General features: G+C 41.5%; 1 protein-coding gene across 1 annotated transcript in view; it reads right to left on the bottom strand.

Moving 5' to 3' along the window:
* CSTF3 (cleavage stimulation factor subunit 3) overlaps positions 1 to 19,148 on the bottom strand; it is a 48,691-nt gene that overhangs the window by 6,275 nt on the left and 23,268 nt on the right. The window contains exons 4-15 of the mRNA XM_008928320.3: positions 10,143 to 10,175; positions 9,629 to 9,726; positions 8,195 to 8,261; positions 8,058 to 8,092; positions 7,827 to 7,953; positions 5,159 to 5,236; positions 4,804 to 4,966; positions 4,196 to 4,305; positions 3,642 to 3,758; positions 2,502 to 2,576; positions 1,032 to 1,175; positions 813 to 915 (exon numbers count right to left, since the gene is read on the bottom strand). Coding sequence (XP_008926568.1) covers positions 813 to 915; positions 1,032 to 1,175; positions 2,502 to 2,576; positions 3,642 to 3,758; positions 4,196 to 4,305; positions 4,804 to 4,966; positions 5,159 to 5,236; positions 7,827 to 7,953; positions 8,058 to 8,092; positions 8,195 to 8,261; positions 9,629 to 9,726; positions 10,143 to 10,175 — 1,150 coding nt within the window. The remainder of the gene's footprint in view (positions 1 to 812; positions 916 to 1,031; positions 1,176 to 2,501; positions 2,577 to 3,641; positions 3,759 to 4,195; positions 4,306 to 4,803; positions 4,967 to 5,158; positions 5,237 to 7,826; positions 7,954 to 8,057; positions 8,093 to 8,194; positions 8,262 to 9,628; positions 9,727 to 10,142; positions 10,176 to 19,148) is intronic.

The raw sequence follows: 19,148 nt of genomic DNA, 5'->3' as shown, positions 1-19,148 counted from the left end.
GCTCACACAGCAGAGTTACACCCACCCTGTGTTACACCTCTGGGCTGTTATGCCACAAACACTGAACCAGAGAATTGACTACTTGAAGAAATACCTGAAAAAAATCTTAAAATCTAACGGGTACCAGACAGGACTGGGCAGAGGAAGACCTTGGGATGAACTGCTCCCTCTTCAATTCCCCATGAAACTTCCACACAAAGGTCTCTGTCAGCCCCTGCTCCCCCACAGCAGCCTGGTTTCTTGTAAGAGGGATATTCACTCCTTGCCTCAGGAAATCCCACACAGAGACCTTCCACCACCACCTCCACCTCCTGCCCGTGCCCTGCTCTTTCCAGTGCAGACCAGCTCCCTGGCAACTTCCAAGCAGGACTGATATGCACAATACTGATTTTGTATCTTGCTCATCTTATCTACCCCAGGAGAAGGAGTTTAAATTAATTCTAGTCAGGACCAGCTAATCCCTCACTCCTCTCACGCTGATTTTGAAGTCCTACAGATCTTTTTCCTCAGGATTTAGATTTCTCAGTGTCCTTCCCACCGTTCACAACAGATGCTGTAAAACTCCTGCAATGCCAGTGAGTTACAATTTGGAAAGTTCACTCTCCTCTAATCAGTAGCATCAGTATCTAATGTTCTGGAACTTCAGTAAGGACAGAAGAACAGGTTTTGTTTTCAAATTAGCTCCCAAATTTCATGAAGAGATTTCATTGCTCTTCAAGAAGAATTTTAAATACAAGGAACTTGGCCTGAACCTAAACTCACAGAGAAAGCAGATTCATGCTCCATTAGACCTCCCAAAGCTCAGAGCTTACCATTAAGGTGAGAAAGGTAGTCGATATATGCCAGCACATATTCTGGAATGTCCCCATATTTTTTCAGCCCTAGCTCGAAAATCTTAAAGGCCACAGACTTATCCTGCAAACGTTAAAAAAAACAAAAACAAAACCCAAAAACAAACAGTTATTAGCTTCAGTGAGCTCCACACCCCCTGCTGACACTTGTGTGGTGTCAGACTGAGCACCTGTGATTACCTTACTACAGTAATACTCCATCAGAGCTGCTGTAACATAGACGTGGTGGCGGGTCCGGGCGTCCTCTCTCGCTTTCTTAAATATCGTTCTTCCAGATTTTATGCCCTCTGCTCTCCTTGCAAATTTCATATATTGGATATAAACCTAAAGGGGCATGTTAATATTGATACAGCATCACTGCTAACAAAGAATACCAGGATATCACCAAGTTTTTGTTTGTTTTTTTTTTTTTTTACTGTATCTGAAATGATCTTCACTCACAAAATACAGCGAATAAGTCACAACAGAAACAAGGCTGGGTTGTGCCTCCGTGTTGTTTTGCTATAAATAATGAGGTAAACCTTTTTATGGATTTTTAAAAAAGAAACTGAACATACCTAAGACTGATTCCCTGAAAAGACAATAGTTAATACACAGATTTTTCAAGGAAGGGCAGGTAAGGAAATGAATGTAATTTACATAAGCTGTTGCCTTCAGAGAACTCGAGGATCAGTGTAAAGATGGTAACTTTCCAATAAAGCCAAGACATCCAAAAGGCTAAAGAGCAGCCAAAAGGCTTGATGAAGGATTTTACTGTACATTTATCCAAGATAAAAATAATCATCCAGTCTGCAAATATTTGTACCTGATCAAGGAAATTATGAATGTGCTGCTTAATTCAGTGGCCAATTTGTGGTTTGCCTTTCTTTGGGATTTAATTTTCCTTCACTCTGAATTAGATCACAAATAACAGCATTCCTCAAGCAGGAGGAACCGGGACACGGTTTCTCATAAAATGTGCATTTGGGAAACATTATGATCTGTCTTTAAAGAATGGAAAGTGTCAGTAAATGGATACCTTTCCTCTAACACTGACCTGTTGTTTCATTTTAGACCTCACACCTTCTTTTTCCTTCTAATGCTTTGATGTGTCTATTTATAAACTAAATTGCCTCTTGAGAGCAGGTTACTTCTCACACCACTTGTTCAGCACTACCACAGCTGGCACTAGGGACAATGTTTGTAACTTCAGCAGATGCACAGCAATACTCTTGGATACTTATATGGTGCATTACAGATTTACATACAAAGTACAGGTACATAGGATGGTGTATTTTTATGTAGGGAGAACAACGGACAAAAGCAACGTGGTTTTAATCAGGTAAGGGGAGGCAAAGTGAAATTTTAGTTGAGACAAACGTACATCAGTTCTTAAGAGCTGTGTCATGAAATATTTTATATCTGTTTTAAGAGACTGTCCAAAAGAGACAGAGGAGGAGAATGCACATGACTCAGTGTATTAAGGTGAATTAAAGACTATACTTATCAACCTTCCTGAAATTTTAATCTAATTCTGTCATCTCATTACTCCACCTGCTCCATCACCCTTGTGAGCCAAGGAACCCCTGTAAGCTCTTCCCCACTCTGTGCACATGTTTGAGTGACTACCCATGTAAATGTGGGAAAACTCAACACCAGGCATCATCTTACCAGGGTGGGGTCAATGTCTTCGATAGCCAGGAGCCGGTTATATATGCTGTGCACTTTCTCATACTTCATTCGACTCTAAGTAAAAAGAAATACAGACTGCTTGGTAACACCATTCCACACCACCTCTGAGAATGCACAGCTCAATCTGAATTAAAAACTAGACCTTTTCCCCTTCCATTTTCCCCCGGCTGAACACTGTGCGTGTCAGTCCCTTTACTCGCGAGCGTTTTCTGTCTTGTGCAGTCATTTTTTTTACTTCCCAACATTAATTTCCCAGTAGTGCTTATGCACATGCTTTTCAAGAGACTCTGAACTCTTTTTCTAATGTAGTAGTACTGCAGCAGAACTGTCATTGTAGGTGTTTGGGATAAGAAGACCTTTATCCCTGTCCAGAAGTAATGTGTAGACAGGTAGGAAAAGCACCTTCACTCTCCAACCTACACATTTCAAATAATCCATTCAGTTCCCTGCCAGCTCCAGCCCTCCACGTTGTATTGTGCAGCCTTAAAAAAACAGGACACTTAGCATACAAGAAGCTGCACTGAAAGCCAAGGAAGGTTCTTTCTTTTAAGAGCAAAGGCTTTTTTTTTTTTTCCCTGTTGTCCTCACAATATTCCTGCAAAGATTCTTCCATGTTACAGTAAGTGGCAAACTACACCTCACAGAGGACTCCACAGTCCTCATCTGATCAGTGGGAAACAGCCTTTATTCCTGGTGGTTCATGTGCAAAACCACCCAGAAAGCTGCAATACAGGTGCCTCCCATCTTCCACCACAGCAAATACAAATATTAACCCCTCAGAACTAGATAGAAAAGATGCTCTTTATGCCCATTTTAAAAGTGAAGAAGCTGATGCTCTGGTAAATGTAAATTTATAAGCATTTCACCCTTAGGACAATTTGAAAATTATAGTCCATATTTAAGTGGAAAGACAGTAGATTTTCAAAACTTTTGTAACTCATGCTATGAGATTTTCCTCTCCATTTCGTCAGCTCAGAAACCCTGAATGAGAGTAAGGCTGGAAGAATCAGCAAATTAATTCTACAGAATTCTGTGTATTAAGTATGTTTCAAATAAATGGCATTACTGATGGGAGACATCTTTGGATTTTAAAGTCAGTACATCACTGTTTTTGCTTACCTCTTCATAATCTGCATATGCAAAATAAAGAAGCATATTCTTCTTTAATAAAGTGCTGATCGCTCTTTCATAAATATTAGCAGCCTCATCACTGAAGAGTTTGGCATTGTTCATGTCCTGTTATAAAATAAGTATAATAATGTAATTGCTCAGCATCTGTGACAATGAAGGTCAATTTATGGAATATCTCGTGTGTGACAAGTCCCAGTGAATTTCCATGCAGTGCTCCAATAAAGAGTTAATCATGTCCCCAGCACTTAAGGAATCACAAAACCAGGCCAAAAAACTCCCCCAAACCTAAAAATGAAACCTAAAACTCCCTCAAACCTACCTTTGCAAGACTGAAACAGTTTTTCATAATTCTTACCTCAAATAAAGAAATTTTTATTTCTTACATCAGGCCCGATTTTAAAATTCTGAACACGCCACAACTTACTGTACTACACATATTTTTCACCCCCCCCCCTTTGGTTCTTAAATATTTGACCCAAAAAAATAACAGTACACCATGTCAAAGCAATCAAATAAGAGAAAACCAGTGGCAACCTGCTTACCCCTTTCTCAGCCAGCAGCTTACTGGACTGCTCGAGGTACTGTGCTGCCTCATACCAGATGTCTGGGTGATGTCCCAGCACCAGGAGACATTGCTCGTAAGCAAACATCACTGTGGGCAAGAAATGTAGGAAACACTCCTAAATCACTGCAGAAATGGTACCATCTTGCACAGTGGAAGTGTGAAGTACAAAAATCATCAAATAAATCAGTGTTAACACTGACTGGCTCCAATGATCACAACTGCAGCCCTTTTATATTGCCAGAAACTTTGTGAATCATAACCAGCAGCTAAAATCTGCTGAAGAACAACTCATTCAATAACAGCCATAAAAACTATGTGATGTGATCCACTGTTTCCTGACTTCCAATTGAAGTTCAGTGGCACATGACTATAGCACTGTCCCCCAAAATCCTGGTATTGCTTTCAGCTTGGCTTGAGTAAAACGTAGTTTGTTTTTTTAAAAGAACACTCACACAATTCAAGGAATACGATTAACTTCTGCTCCAGAGGGAATCCCGAACACCAAACGACGACATTATTTGTGCTGGAGGTCATTGATGAAGCCAAGGAAATATAATTCTACCTGTCCTAACAGTGTCTAATTACCTCTTTTTGTTATAAGAGTTTGGTCTTCTGTTCGCAGCGGGTTGCTCTTTTCCCACTGGATGTACTTTTTCCACATGTCCACCTGCTGAGCCTCCTGGGGGGTGTTTTGAGGAGGGACAGACGGAGCGTTGCGGTCCAGGCCTTTCATCACTGTCTCATATTCCTGAAGCAGAAGCAATGTTTTGAAGAGCAGACTTAAGCTTATTTTATTTACCTTATGCTTTCTAAAACAGATACAAATATTTTATCAGACCAACCTTATTAGTCTGACACAGCTTTATTTAAAATAAGGACCGATTTTAATGATGGCTTGTAGAATTAAAGAGCACAAAGGGAAGTCAACAGAAGGTTGTACCTTTGCAACGCGTCGTGCATTCATATAATCTCTACTCCTGTCTTCGATCATCTTCTTAGCTAAGTGAATATTGATGCCCTGGAGAAGGGTGAAAAAAAAGGAATTGGGAATTTGCAATTTCCCTTTGGAAATACGGAATCTTATTTTATACAGGGAAGAGTTTGAAAAGGGATGCAAATTTGAGCAAGGACAAAGTTATTTTAAAATACTAATCTCAAGAGGAACTGCATTTCTCCTAATAAAAGCGTGGGCAAGATCTTGTATCAGAGAACAAACTCACTACTAAAAATCAACTGACCTCAAGCGCCTCAGTATACTTTTAATTACTTTCAAAAATACTTTGCATAAACTGCTGGGGGCAAATGTGGAAAGAATGTGTTTGTGATTTACAGTTTTGCTTTTAAATGACGATCAGTACCTAGTCAGTCACAGCTCCCTGCCTTGCTGCTCACCAGGTGACAGCATATGAACAACTCCATTTTCTCGTACAAGAAGTAACACGGATTGACCTCCAGGCTGAAAGCTCTGCCTTCTCCTCTGCCCCTGAAGTGACAGCTTTTAAAAGAGGTTCTATTCAGCACACTCCCAGCTGTGTACCTTTGTCAGCTGAGAGGGACTCAAGATGTGTCACCACTGAGAGTGGCACCCCTCCAGGACTGCACACGTTGTGAGAGGGCTCTGCTGTGCTGCTGAGCAAGAGCAGAGGGGTTGGGGGCAGCTGGGCCCTGCTCACAGGGCCCTGGCATGAACAAAACCACAAAGAACTGCTCTTACAGCAGGGTAAGAACCCCCCTTTAGCTGCTGCCTGTGTCCAGGTGGATTTTGCTGGCGTGGCTTGGCCAGACTTTGAGGAAGGTGGGCACAGCTTTCAGTCCTGTTCCAAACAGGCACCTAGGCTGGGTACTGACTCAGTAGGGAAGCAAAGGCACTGTCTGGGCTCGTGCAGGGTGCTGTGTGGGCTAGCACACAAACCCAGTAACGCCCCAGTTAACCCAGGACCAGGCTGAGGACGCAGCTGGATCCTCCAGGGATGCACTCCCAGTTCAGCAGCCGTTCAGCTTGGTGAGCCAAAGACTGTCCCTTTATCACTGGGACAGGGGGCTCACTGGGGGCGTAGCCACTTCTGACCATTTAGTTAATTAAAGACAGTGGTGACTGACAGGCTGATATTGCTACGTGGTGGTGGCTACGGCTGAGCTGAAGGGAAGCTTGAGAACATTCTCAAATTAGAGCAAAGAGCCATTAATCTTTCATACAGAGAAGCGTGTGATCACTGTGTTGTTGGGCTACTGATGTGGGGAATCACCCCTCCCTCAAAGAGCCCTTCTGGTGAGGAGCATTTCCCTGTGCCAGGACCCCTGCAAGCAGCAGCCCTTTCCCTTGAGGCCAGAGGCCAGTTTAGCCAGAACAGAAACCTGTGTCTGAGCAGAGCACTGGCCCTCATCTTCCTGCAGCTCTGAACAGCCTGAGGGACAGGTCTGAGTTACAGATGTCAGCCAGAGCTGCCTCAACTAGAAACTGGACAGGTTTGAGCTGTTGTTTTGACAGTCTCCCTATGTACTAATGAAAGGAGTGGGAACCAACAGTGACAGCCTCCATTTGCTGTGTGGGAGGGGAAGAGAAAAGGTTTACAGGGATCGGGGATTTTCCTGCACAGGAGAAGGCACAGCACTGGATAACTTCCCTGGTGTCAGCAGGCTGGCTGTGGTGTCCCTGAACAACAGGGCAATGAGCTGTTACAGTACACACTTGTGGGTCTGGATGCCTGGAGTTCTCCCACCCAGAGGTCCTCCCATCCAGAGCTCTCCCACCCAGAGGTATTCCCACCCAGAGGTACACCTACTGGCTAAGCACATCATGAGAGGTCATCAAGAGCATAACTTGCTTAATTAGCACCAAGGAAAGGGAAACTGGCCCTTCTTCCCTGCTCAGGGCACAGCTGCCCCACACACAATCAGCAGGAGAAGGGAGAGTGGTGGATGAGCATCCCTGCCTGGCAGTGCTGAGCACGAGGGCAGCTACACTCAGATCTGCATTCTCACTGCTGCTGACTGGGGCTGGTCAAACAGCTGTTAACAGATGTGTTTATAAATACACTGTAAAGGTGCAGCTACAACTTAGCCTGTAAGGCCAATGAGCTGAGGTCACACTTGCTGAAACTCATCTGAATGGAGGCTGGAACGGCTTCAGGGAAAGGATGGTGAGGAGCATTTTACAAATACTTAAGACCACGTAACTATATGCAGTGAAGGCAATCCAAACCATCACAGCTGAATGCCATTTCACCCTGTTCAACTCCAAGTGAAAGGAGGGGAGTGCCTCCTGGGGGACACCAGCCCTCACTGCCACCTGAGCTGCTCCAGCTTCCATCAGATACATTCCCCATCACTGGTGACAGCGATTTCTAACTCACTAGCAACTCCACTGGGCCAGCTGGGAAATGGGGCAGTCAAATTTATCTTATGGAGAGTCTTTGAAATAAATTTTAAAATTCACTCAGGTACCTGCAGAGTTTCGCCACAGGTCCTTGGTACAAACTGCACCCACAAAAGGTGTTCGTGCTGCTGGTCACCTCTTTCACACATAATTATTTAATGGATATAGTTTGGGCACCACATTTGGCTGTTATTTCTTTCCTAATGTCACAAACAATCATGTTGTTGATTACCTCTTCGTATTTGTTATAATCTCTCCAGAGCTGCTCTATGTTTATCATTGGATTCACACAACCACGCTGGTAAACCCTACGGACAGCTGTTATCCTCTGGTTCTCTGCATAGGATCCTACTGCTTCTCTAAAGAGTGGGAGAGAAATTCATGTCAGGTCATCACTTGTGAACACCAGCAATTACATCAACTGAGCTTAAAAAAAAAAAAAAGTCTTTCAGAAGGTACTTACACGCCTTTCAAAAAATTGATGTAATCCACCCAGATCTACGTGAGAAAAAAATATTACATATAATGAATCCAATGTTCAGTTGTACTCGTTAAAAAATTAGAAATAAAATGCGCTTTGATTAAAAAAAAAAAACATACCTGGTATGACATGATTTCCATGCCAATCTTATCCAGAGCAAAATCATATGCCTGAGCCATTTTTTCTCTGAGGAAAAGAACAAACCACAAAGACCATAGAACAAGTGTTTAGTATTTAAAAAATTCTTTATTTGAAGAGTATTCTTTTGGGCAGCAAATTCTAACCAAACATTGAGGAATGAGAAATATCATTCAACAGCTGAGAGCAAAACCTGGCATTCAGATAGCTTTAAATTCTGTATTTAGGTTATGTTGGGGTTTTGCCTATTTGTTTTATTTAAGAAAATGATTTAAAACTATTGGAGGCAATCCAGCATAATAACAGCTCCTGGTCCACCCTCCCAAGTCAGTGGAAACCCATGTATACTATGAGAAGTTGAGAAGACAGAAAAAACCTGCTCTCCACACCTTCTTAGCTGACAGATGCACCCATGGTTTCTTTTTTTTTTTTCCTTTTTCCCCTCAGATCTTTTTGCAATTCTCCAGAAACACCAAAACTCTGGGACAATTAGGATTAGCTCCCTTGTGTGGAAACTGATTTCTTGGTCCCCCAAATTCAAAGTATTTTCCTTCAGATTTAAAATGTTCACAGAATTTCCTTGGTTAAGTTTCAACTATGAGTGTTTTTTCTCCCTACCACTTCTCTCCCAGTTTCCTTCACTCAAACATAGTTCAGTACCTTATTACCTCCTTGACAAGATTAACAGGAAAAAGAGAAGAAAGTTAAACTGGATAAAAAGATTGGGGATGGGGGAGTGGGCATTTAAAACTGTTTCAAAACAGTCTTGTAAAATTAGAAAATCCTGCTTTTCCCCCTCTGTTAATGCACTACTTATCTTGCCAGTTATTGTGCAAAGAAATCATGGTGGGCTGGGGAAGAGAGATTTTATAGATGCTGGAAGTTACTGATATTTGCTGAAACTCAGACCATAAACAAGCAAAATGTAGTAACTGAAAAGGGATGAAGACTAATACACCCCAAAATTCAGACACCCTGAATTTTATGCCTTTTTTTCTGCATTCCAAACCTTTTCTCTAAGGCCTGAACTATCTCCTATTACTGGTCAAATACAGTACAGCTGGAATCAATGCTGAATTTTGTGGAGACTCTAAACAGGACACTGAGGGCAGGGACAACAAAAGCACCAATCCCATCTGCAGGGAACTGCCATGGACACACCAGCTACCCCCCTGCTCTTGTCCAGCCTTGTTATATGAATCCAGATTAAGGCAGCAATTTTACCCGGGAAACTCAGTTAAAGGAAATTTAAAGAAAATGTTTTCTAAATGCAGATTATACATCAAACCTCCAATACTCCACCAGAATATCCCCAGACTGATTTGTCACACAGGTTCCTCCCCACCCCCTAGTGAAAAATGAAGAAGAAATTCACCATAAAACTAGAATAATTCAGAGCAACTCTGTTAACTTACTTGTAACTAGGCAGCTTCCCCTTGGTTTCTCGTACATAGGAAAGGTAACATTTCCATAAATCAATGTGTAAAACCTTCATAAGGCACCGCTGAAATAACTGTTTAATACATCAAGAAGACGTGATCAGGATTCCAGATACAGAAATTAGGTTTCTACTTTCAAAACTATACAGTGTGGATTAAAATAACCTTAGTAATTATGATTGAGATTTACAAGAAAGAGTAAGTTAAACTACTCATTCTTTTGACTAAAGCATCTCTGTGCTATGCAAGGGAACTGGAGAGAATTAAGCAGAAAAATCCCCATGCACAATTCACTGATTACGGCTTATTATTATTATTATTATTATTGATTTGTTGTAGCAACAACAAATGAATTGTAATGATACTTTTTATCTGTATCTTTGAACAGCACATTCAATGACAGCTGTGGCTTTTTTCAATCTGATACAGCCCAATCACAAGGTACTTTTTCTTGCTATAGAGATATATTACATATATTAATAGGACTCACCTTTTCCACTTTGTCATAATTTTTTGCTTTAATCTATAGGGAAGCAGAAAAAAACAAATCACTTAAGAAACTACTTTTGAATAGTAGGAATATATTCTTTATACAGTACTACAGCATTCCAATTTGTACTTCGGCTGCCTTGAACTAATTACACTGTAACAACACATAATGTTGCAAAAATATAATTAAACACACAAAAATCATGTACTTTGCATAGCTTTTGCAAAATTGGCAGCCTTTTTATTTTTATTTTTAATTCTTCACTTCCAAAATGTAGGTATCAGTAGGCAAAGTTGCTTTCCTGTATTCTGGTTTGAACAGCCAGACTTAGCCTCTAATGTCAAGATATTCTATTGCCTCCAGTGCATACACTGACTTATGTACCAAAGGTTCTAGATCAAGATTCAGTAAATTAAGGGTAAAACACCATATTTACAAAACTTCCAGGCTAATAAATCTATTACACTTGAAAATTTATTTCTTAAACTACACATTGCTATAATATGGTGATGCTGCATCAGGGAATAATAAACATGGAGAACCTGTTTTTCAAGAGGTGCCCCAGCCCTGGTGCTCCCAGGAGGGACAAAACCACACTCACAGCTCGGCACCAGTTTCATTCACACAGCTCACACACCACGGGGGCAGAGGGTGAAACCCAGCAACCAAGAGGCTGCCTTTCAGACAGGACAAAGAAAAGCACGAGACTGCTGAGGAGGACAGACTGGCATCCTTCATGTATTTATTAGCTCCAGTTACAGTAACGTGCCAGGCAATCTCTGGAGACACACCCCGAAGAAACAAGGAAAATCAACACCAGCCTTTAGAAGATGCTTATCTTCGTTGAAGTAAGGAATTTTTTAATGAAATAAGGATTCATTATGCTGTGTTGCATTTGTAAAGCATCAAACCTCCCCTTTAAATCTCATTGCTCTTCATTTACTTAGAGGATTCGAGCTCAGCAGGAGCAGTTCCGAAAGCCTTTCCCTCCACTTCCCCAAGGACCGTGGTGGCAGGCAGCAAACAGCACCCTCCTGCACCAGGTATTCATTATTTCACTTTACATCATTCCCACACTGAAGCACAACAGAATTTTTAATGGAAGCATTGGGAGACACCGACTCACGTGCAGGAGACCTAAAATAAGTAAGGCCTGTACTGCCCCGTGCACTGCCTTTTCTGCCTCCCGCTTCCCCAGTGTCCGTACCCCCACAACACCCCAGTCCCCAGAGCATTGACATTTCCCTCACTCCTGAACAAGATCAATCAAAAACAAGAGAACTCGAACCGGTTTTGAAGAAAAACTTTAATGGCACACATGGCAGACTGGACCCTCATGTCAGTACCCCACTCCAACCGGAGCAGTATCCCGCCCAGCCTGAAAGACTTTCACAAAATCCAGGTCTGCAGAGAGTTAAGCTCAACTGTGTCTTGCACACACGAGTTTCACAGAGTCTTCCTGCAAACTCTTCAGTTAAAAGACAGCTGACCAGAGAAATGACCACACAGACATAACACTGCTGTGAAGTAACACTTCACTAAAATCCAGAGGCGGCATTTCTGGAGAACACCTCTAACCCCTGGCAACCACACCCCGACCCCACACGCTCTCAGGGACGTGTCCACATCCTACTGCCGCTTTCTCACAAACTTTCTGTGAGTTGAGCACATTCTTTCTGCCTTTAAAGAGCACTTCTAATAATTGTAGGGTTCTGGAGATGGAAGTTTCTTTTGTGGACACGAATTAAGGAGCCTGACGTTGCTCTGCTTCCAGTTGAAGGAAAAGTACATTCTTACATTTTAAATTTCTCGTTCCTTTAGTGTCCAAAAGAAAGGAAGACATCTCCCATTTTTACTTCATCCTTTTTTTGACAGTAATTTTTCAGGTTCCTCAGCACATCTCTTATAATATGATGAAAAGGATTCAACTCTCACTAAAGAGAAAGAGCTCCCAGTCCATGCCTCCCACATCTGGCAATCTCCTTCTTCTGTCTTTGGTCACCATGTCAAAAAGAACAAATGAACCTTGGTTTGTATATCTTAGCACACAGCACAGCTGCCTGCACCTTTTTCCCTTGTACTTAACTCAATAAAGCCTTCATCAGGATGGGCAGAACTAATTTGTTTTTAATAGAGTGAGACAGGAGATAGCAAGAATTCTTTTTTTTTTAGTGAAAATTAAATAAAATTAATTCATGGTTTTGTCACTGACAAAAGGCATCACCTTATAGTCATTCAGGAACAAGATGAAAAATAATTCTTAGAAGCTCAGAATGAAAAGCTGTAAGCAGGCAGAGCAATAATGAGCGTAGCCATGTAAACAGTGCCACACAAGCCAAGACAATTCCTAAATGAAGCTGGGAATGCTCTCTGCCTGCTCAGCACTTCCCCTTGCTCCTCCAACACCCAAAAGCCCAGTGACAACCATTACTCAGCAGAAGTGAACTCCAGTGACCTCAGGAATTGCATCCAGCATCAGGTCATCCCATTTGCTTATAGAGCAGCTTTATTAGTGCCCTGGCAGCACTGTCACCAGGCAACAAAACACAGAGCACAAGGAATACATATCCACTGGACTGCATGCACCTCCCATAACCAAACACCTTGAAAAGTTATTTTGCTAAGAAAAGTAGGTATATTCTTCATTTGCATGTGTTGTGGCTCAAAGCTAAGTATTTTCTACGTGAATTATCAGGTTACTGACAAGCTGCTGACCACATCGAGTCAGTGTTCTGTATTTGTTAAAGCCACACAAACGGTCTGACATCTGAAAATCCAGAAATCTTGGTACCAACAAAGTTAGGAGGTTGGAGACCAGTGGGATGTGTTAAAAAAAAATAAAGGAAAAGCAAAGCAACATTGGCCAATGCTTATTGGGTCTCTCAGTGGACAAGCAACTATTGCTTCTGCAGGAATTTGTTTGCCTTTCTTAGCTCACCACTCCCAAGCAAACATCGTGGCAGGCCTGGCTCAGGGATGCCACAGGAGTGGGGAAAGTCCACCCCCACCCAGGAAGGGCACATGCTGCCTGCAGGACCCATCACACACTCCTGTCACATTTCTTGTTTTTCCTATCACAGACACAGGAACAGGCAGTGAGTAGATGTGGAAAAGCATAAAGAATTGACATTGTACTGTAATTTTGTCCTTAAAAGACAAACATGAAGTGAACTATAGAGATGTTTACAGCAGATTATCCTTTCATTTCTAAGGCTGCCTGGATTCCTATTCTGATTTCTTTAATTGAGGAGGTCGGTGTTACCCTCACAGAGGTTGACAAAGGAGTGGCTCCACCACGAGTCCACCTCTTATTAATGAGCTGAGACACTGCCATTCCAAGGTAAAATCCACACAGATGAGTGTCTCCCCTCCATCCTTGCAGACTACACAAATGCCACCCTGTCTGATCAGCCATACTTGGACGCTCCTGTAATAAAACACACCTGAGCCTGCCTTCCTCTGCCTGTGGCAGTGAGAAATCCTGCCCCTTTTGCTGAAAGAGTAACTTTAAATTTGATGCTCTAATAGGAAATTTAAGTCACTACTGTATCAGCTTTGTACAAGGTGAATTCATAATAAGTCAAATTTCTTCCCAGAATATACAATGTAATTCCCCATAATGAGCTTCACCAACATTCAAAGGCAAAACTTAATCTACAGATTACACAGCACTTCACCCTTTTTAATAGACCTTTACCAGACATATGAACCACTTATGATCGTGCAAGGTACGTGATTTTACTAATCTTGGGACATAAAACTCTTTGTAGTTGCCTGGCAACATACAACACAAGCCTAAAAAGCATCCCAGTTTTGTTTTAATCTTTTCAGTGTTTCTTGCTTTCCATCAAGCTCCTAAGGAAGCAGAGTTAGTATGTGGTAATTAAGGACCAGCATGGCTTTTTCTGTCATCCATTTCCATATCCCAACTCCATCTTCCTTTTTTTCAAAGGTTATTTTCCAGGGAAAAAATGTGTTTCTCAGGCATAAAAATCTAACACTCCCTTATCCACTGCCTCCAGCTCTCCCCTTGGTGAGGCAGATCCTCTTGCTCTCTACCCACTGCCCTTGCACTTCTCAGGGGGTTTTTGTGCTTTTTTTGGAAGAGGGACCTGAAGAGAAACACTGTGCACCCCTGGCAGACTGCACCAGCTGACAAAGGGACAGGCTGGGAGAGAAGGAAACGCCCCAGCTGGGCAGGTGTTAACTTTCTGAGAATTTTCCTGAAATCTGGATTTGTTATAAATATTAGCATGCAGGCACCATCCTTAATGTTAGCTGGGGGTTTTTTTGCTTGTTTGTTTTGAAAAAAACATACACAACATATGTTCCAGGGTACAAAATTACAACCAGACCCTAACACGTATGTATTTGGAAGTATTGCTCTTGTTTATCAGCTGAAGGGAACTCGCTGTGAAAGACCTATATTCATTGGCAGTTAGACAAATAAAAGTTAACATTTTAAAAATAAAATCAGACTACCCAAAATCTATCATAACTGAACCCATTTGCCTTTTCTTTTTTTTTTACATCTTGGTTGCTAGAGGAAAAGAGTCAACTCCCAACCTCGAGCACAGTGGGATGTAATTTCCATCTCTACCAGGACAGAACTGTGAGTGTAATCAAATACATTCACATTTCTCTAACCTGTTTCCAAAATACAGGCTAGGGCTGGCTGGAGAGATGTTCCCACTTTACTTGCAGAATAAATACAGCTTGGACCACAGCAGTTCAAACTTCTCAGACTGCCTCAAAGAAATGTCACCTTTGAAAGGATGGAGAGATGCTGATTCTCTGTTCTATCTTTAGCACATTTGGCCTTTTGCTATTTGCTAAGGCTCCCAGTCAGTGACTAATTTTGTGAGCACTTAATGTGACAAACTTGCTTTCCCACAGGTCAAGTAACAGCAATTAGCCTTGCAAATAACAAACCAAGTTCTGATAAAGGTAAAATGCAGGACTGACACTGCACTTCCACGTGGTCATTGACCCAGAGAGGCTGGATTATAACTGCCTAAATAACTGGATGTAAAACTTATCTAACATACGCCCAGCAAAGCACATATTTGATTTGTGCAAGATATTCCAGGGCTTAAGCAAAGAAATGCTTTATTTAAAAGCATTAGCATATAATTGCAGATGCAGTTTCTGTAATATATTGTTTGACTACAATCTGTACCAGCTAAGGATTGAATGACTGGGTATTTCTGTAGTCTTCCTTTGGAGTTTTAATATTCCCTGTGAACACAGCTTTTATCTTGCTATTAGTAAAGCCTGCAAGGAAGAGGCAGGCAAGAAGTACACTGACTATGGGAAAACTCGTTTTCTCAAAAGGCAGTAAGATGAGATTCTACATGTTTTCATTCAGAACAGTGTAATGCCTCACATGCACATGGTTATGTGTCTCAATTTCAAAGTCTGCCATAAAATGGGATTTGAAAAGTTCCTTAAAAGTATTCTAAATTAAATGTCTCCAACTACTATTGCAAGTATTATTTCTAGAGCTTCCTGAACCATGGTATAACACCGAAATTTAAAAGTCATGTTGTTTACACTAGATACATCATCACTTGGAAAACAGCTTTCAGTCATAGCTGCCAAAAAAATAGCTATAATGTAGATTGCACTACTGTGTAATCCATTTTTGAGGAAACCTAAGAATAGAGTATTTCAGGTGGAAGGAACCTACACTGGTCACCTTGTCCAACTGCCTGACCACTACAGGGCTGACCAAAATCTCAAGCATGTTGTTAAGGGCACTGCCCAAATGACACTTAAACAACAACAGGTTTGGGGCATCAAACGTCTCCAGGAAGCCAGTCCCAGTGTCTGACCACTGTGATCTTCCTGATCATCTTTTAGGTTTCACAGTTGTCTCCTGATTACCAAAAGACTGGTCTGTGACATACACTACTGTATATTTATAGTTACATATACTCTCGATTTGCTCACAGTATTTAGGAATAAAATAAATTTTACAGTAACTAAGATTATTGGTTCTGCTAATGAACAGAACCTGTAAATCTGCAAATCCAACTACCAGTTAATATCCTGCAGCAAGAACAGGCACCTCTGGAGCAGCTAGTGAAAAAGGTAACTTTTTATAGCAAAATTCTGAGCCACATTACCATTTTCAATAGCAAAAGGTGGTCATGTCTACATGTAAAGTGGAAACTAGTAAATGAAGGGCAGCAGTTCTCATAAGAAGCCAAGTTGCAGTGGGAAATGGGGACCAGTGGCAGAGCCAGAGAGAGCTGCTGCATGAACAGCCAGTAACAGGTAAGGCTGTTCCTCTGAACTTTTTGAAAATTGTCTTTACAGCCTCATCACCCCAAACTTTTAATGACCTTCAGGAGCATTAAACAAAGCTCACCAGGTTAACACACTCTACCCACATTTCTCCTCCCAGAGGCAGCAGCCTAGAGAGATCACTGCATGAACTTCTCTACCACCTGACTAATTAGATAAACAAAATAAAAAAAACAGGCGTGCCTGAAGACTTGAAAAGACTATTTTCAAAACTGTGAGCATAGAACTAGATTTATCTGGAAGTCTGGGATAAAAGAGACCCAGCTGCACCTGCCTGGGGGTGGCAAGGGAGCAGCTCAGAGCAGAAGTCTTCAGAAAAGAGTACAAAAGAAGACCTTGTGAAATGTGACTCTGCAGGCAGAGCAACATGATCCAGTTAAAGCAGTGTTAAGAGTCATTCTCAATCTAAAAAACCTATGTAAAGAAGTAATTACCAATTCAAAAAACCTGCAAGTGGAAGGTGTCTTTTTCTATTAAACCAAAAAAACCCAGTACCTTTAATTTTCAGATGTATTAGGAAAGATACCAATCCCTACAAATACGTGAATAGAATATCCTAAGGTATGAGCAAACTGTCTGCTTTCTGCAAGTGCAGCAATACAAGTAAGCATTGATCTAGAAGTGATGAAAGATTGATGAGGCACTGCAACAAAGAAACTTAACTTTGCTACTAACAATATAGTGTGGGATATTTAAGAAGTACCTACCCCATCTAATTCCTAAGTATCTACTCCAGTGTAAAGAACAAGGACTTTGTTAACAAGTAAGAGAGCTCAGAGACAGAGCTACTAAAATAGTTGCTGTGCTTCAGTTTATATCAGTGCAATTTGAGTAATTTTCACGTACCAATAAATCTTCAGGATGTCTGACCCTACTCCCTCACAAAAAATACTGCCTCTTAGTCCTGCAGGGAGGGCCTTCCTTCCTGGTAATCTTTGAAAAGCATGCAAAACTTTCAGGCACAACTATCAAGAGACCAGACAGAGGCTGTACAGAGAAATACTTATTTATAGGCAGCCTGAAAAAAAACCTCATGGTGACAAAACTCCGAAGTGATTTTTCCAGTTGGAGAATGAGACTGAATTGCAATCACTGATTCGCTCCCTACCTCATTGATTTCTGACCTCACATACACCTCTTTCCTTTGTCTTCAATCTGGATTATAAAAACAAAGAAGCAATTTTTTCAAGTGTATTTTCTCTTCCTTCCTGTCTATGGCATTCTACTGCTATCTCGTCTCATTTTGTTTAAGTGTATTACTTCCTTTCCAAAACACTCCTTTAGGAAAAAAAAGGCAGATTTGCAGTTATGTCAAAACACCAAACCCACCTGCTACTACTTGCATTGCTATTGTCCTTCCTGACAAACTGAGCCCCATTATTGCAAACATCTCTTGTGGACTGATATAATTCGAGTGAAGCTGCAGGAACAGCCCTTTTCAAGTCATGACGAAAAGCACACTCTGTGTTCTTCAAAAAAGAAGACAGACAACTTCACTTATCTGTTACTTCACCACCCTACACATCTGACATTTAAAAATTGCCTAGAAATTGAGGGTGAAGAAGAGAACTGCTCCATGTCTAGGTTTTCTTTCTCTGTGAGTAGTGCCTCAGTCTCCTGAACTGACTGTTCTCTGCTCTGCTGGGTGAAGCTCACAGATGCACAGCTCATATAAAGCAGCAGCACTACCAGCTTTTCTTCCTTGTTCTACTTCTACCCATTCTTTAATATCCGCTCCAAATTAGGAAAACTATGACCTTTTTTATTCAGGCAATTTGCCCATTATCAAATTCAATGTAATATTAGCCATTTGAAGTAGTTTATATATGCTGAGCATCCACTCCTTTCTACTTCATACCCGGATTCTCAATTTCTCCACAGATCTTATTTTAATGAAAAGTCAGTTTTCAACCTGCCCTGTGGCTTGTCATTTCCTTTTCAATGTCACACTCCCTTTAAGCCACAGCAGAAAACACCCCCCTACACTCACACCCCTGCCAACTACCTTGCTTCCTTCCCAACTTAAGCATTTGGGTTCTTCCTATGCACTTTAGTCCACCTCTGCTTCTCATTCCTGTCTCTCAAGGTCTTTTGTATTTTACAGAAGCACTGGGAGGTTTTAAGATGTGTTTTCAGATGTCTAACATAAACAGGCCTACTGGGATCCTTTGCAGTTCTTAGGAAGTGTGCCACTTCACAAAGCAGCAGTGCTTTTTCTCCCAGAACCCGTTTTATACTGTTTAACTCTCAAACTACAGGACTCAAAAAGCACACACAGCACCCACGGATTGCAAGAGACAAGACAAAATGCAATGAGATAAACGAAAGACTTGCTGGCTTATCTGTTGGCCAGATCATTAAAGTCAAAAAGTTAAATTAAGAGGGAAGCCTAAACCCAATGTATTTGGTCCATCTCATCAGGCTAGAGATCCCTAATTGGTGAACTCAGATAAATGACACTGCTTTTCTGCCTCAACCCCCTTTCATGAACAAACAGTCCCTCAGCAGGGGCAATGCAATTGGACATTTGCACTCCTCTAATCCCTTTTTTCCAGCTACATTTAGTGTCTTGCACAAGGTAGGCAGCCTGAGGAGCACAGACATACTGCAGTCTGCCAGTGAGGCATTACCCCATAACCCAACCTAAAAACTCCTTGCAACCCTAAGACCTTAAAAAACAAGGCAGGGATCAGACCA

This window comes from Manacus vitellinus, unplaced genomic scaffold, assembly GCF_001715985.3.
Source record: "Manacus vitellinus isolate BGI_N305 unplaced genomic scaffold, ASM171598v3 scaffold_57_pilon, whole genome shotgun sequence".
Classification (NCBI taxonomy): domain Eukaryota; kingdom Metazoa; phylum Chordata; class Aves; order Passeriformes; family Pipridae; genus Manacus; species Manacus vitellinus.
The sequence above is the reverse complement of the archived record's forward strand: the minus strand, read 5'-3'. Positions and strand labels throughout refer to the sequence as shown.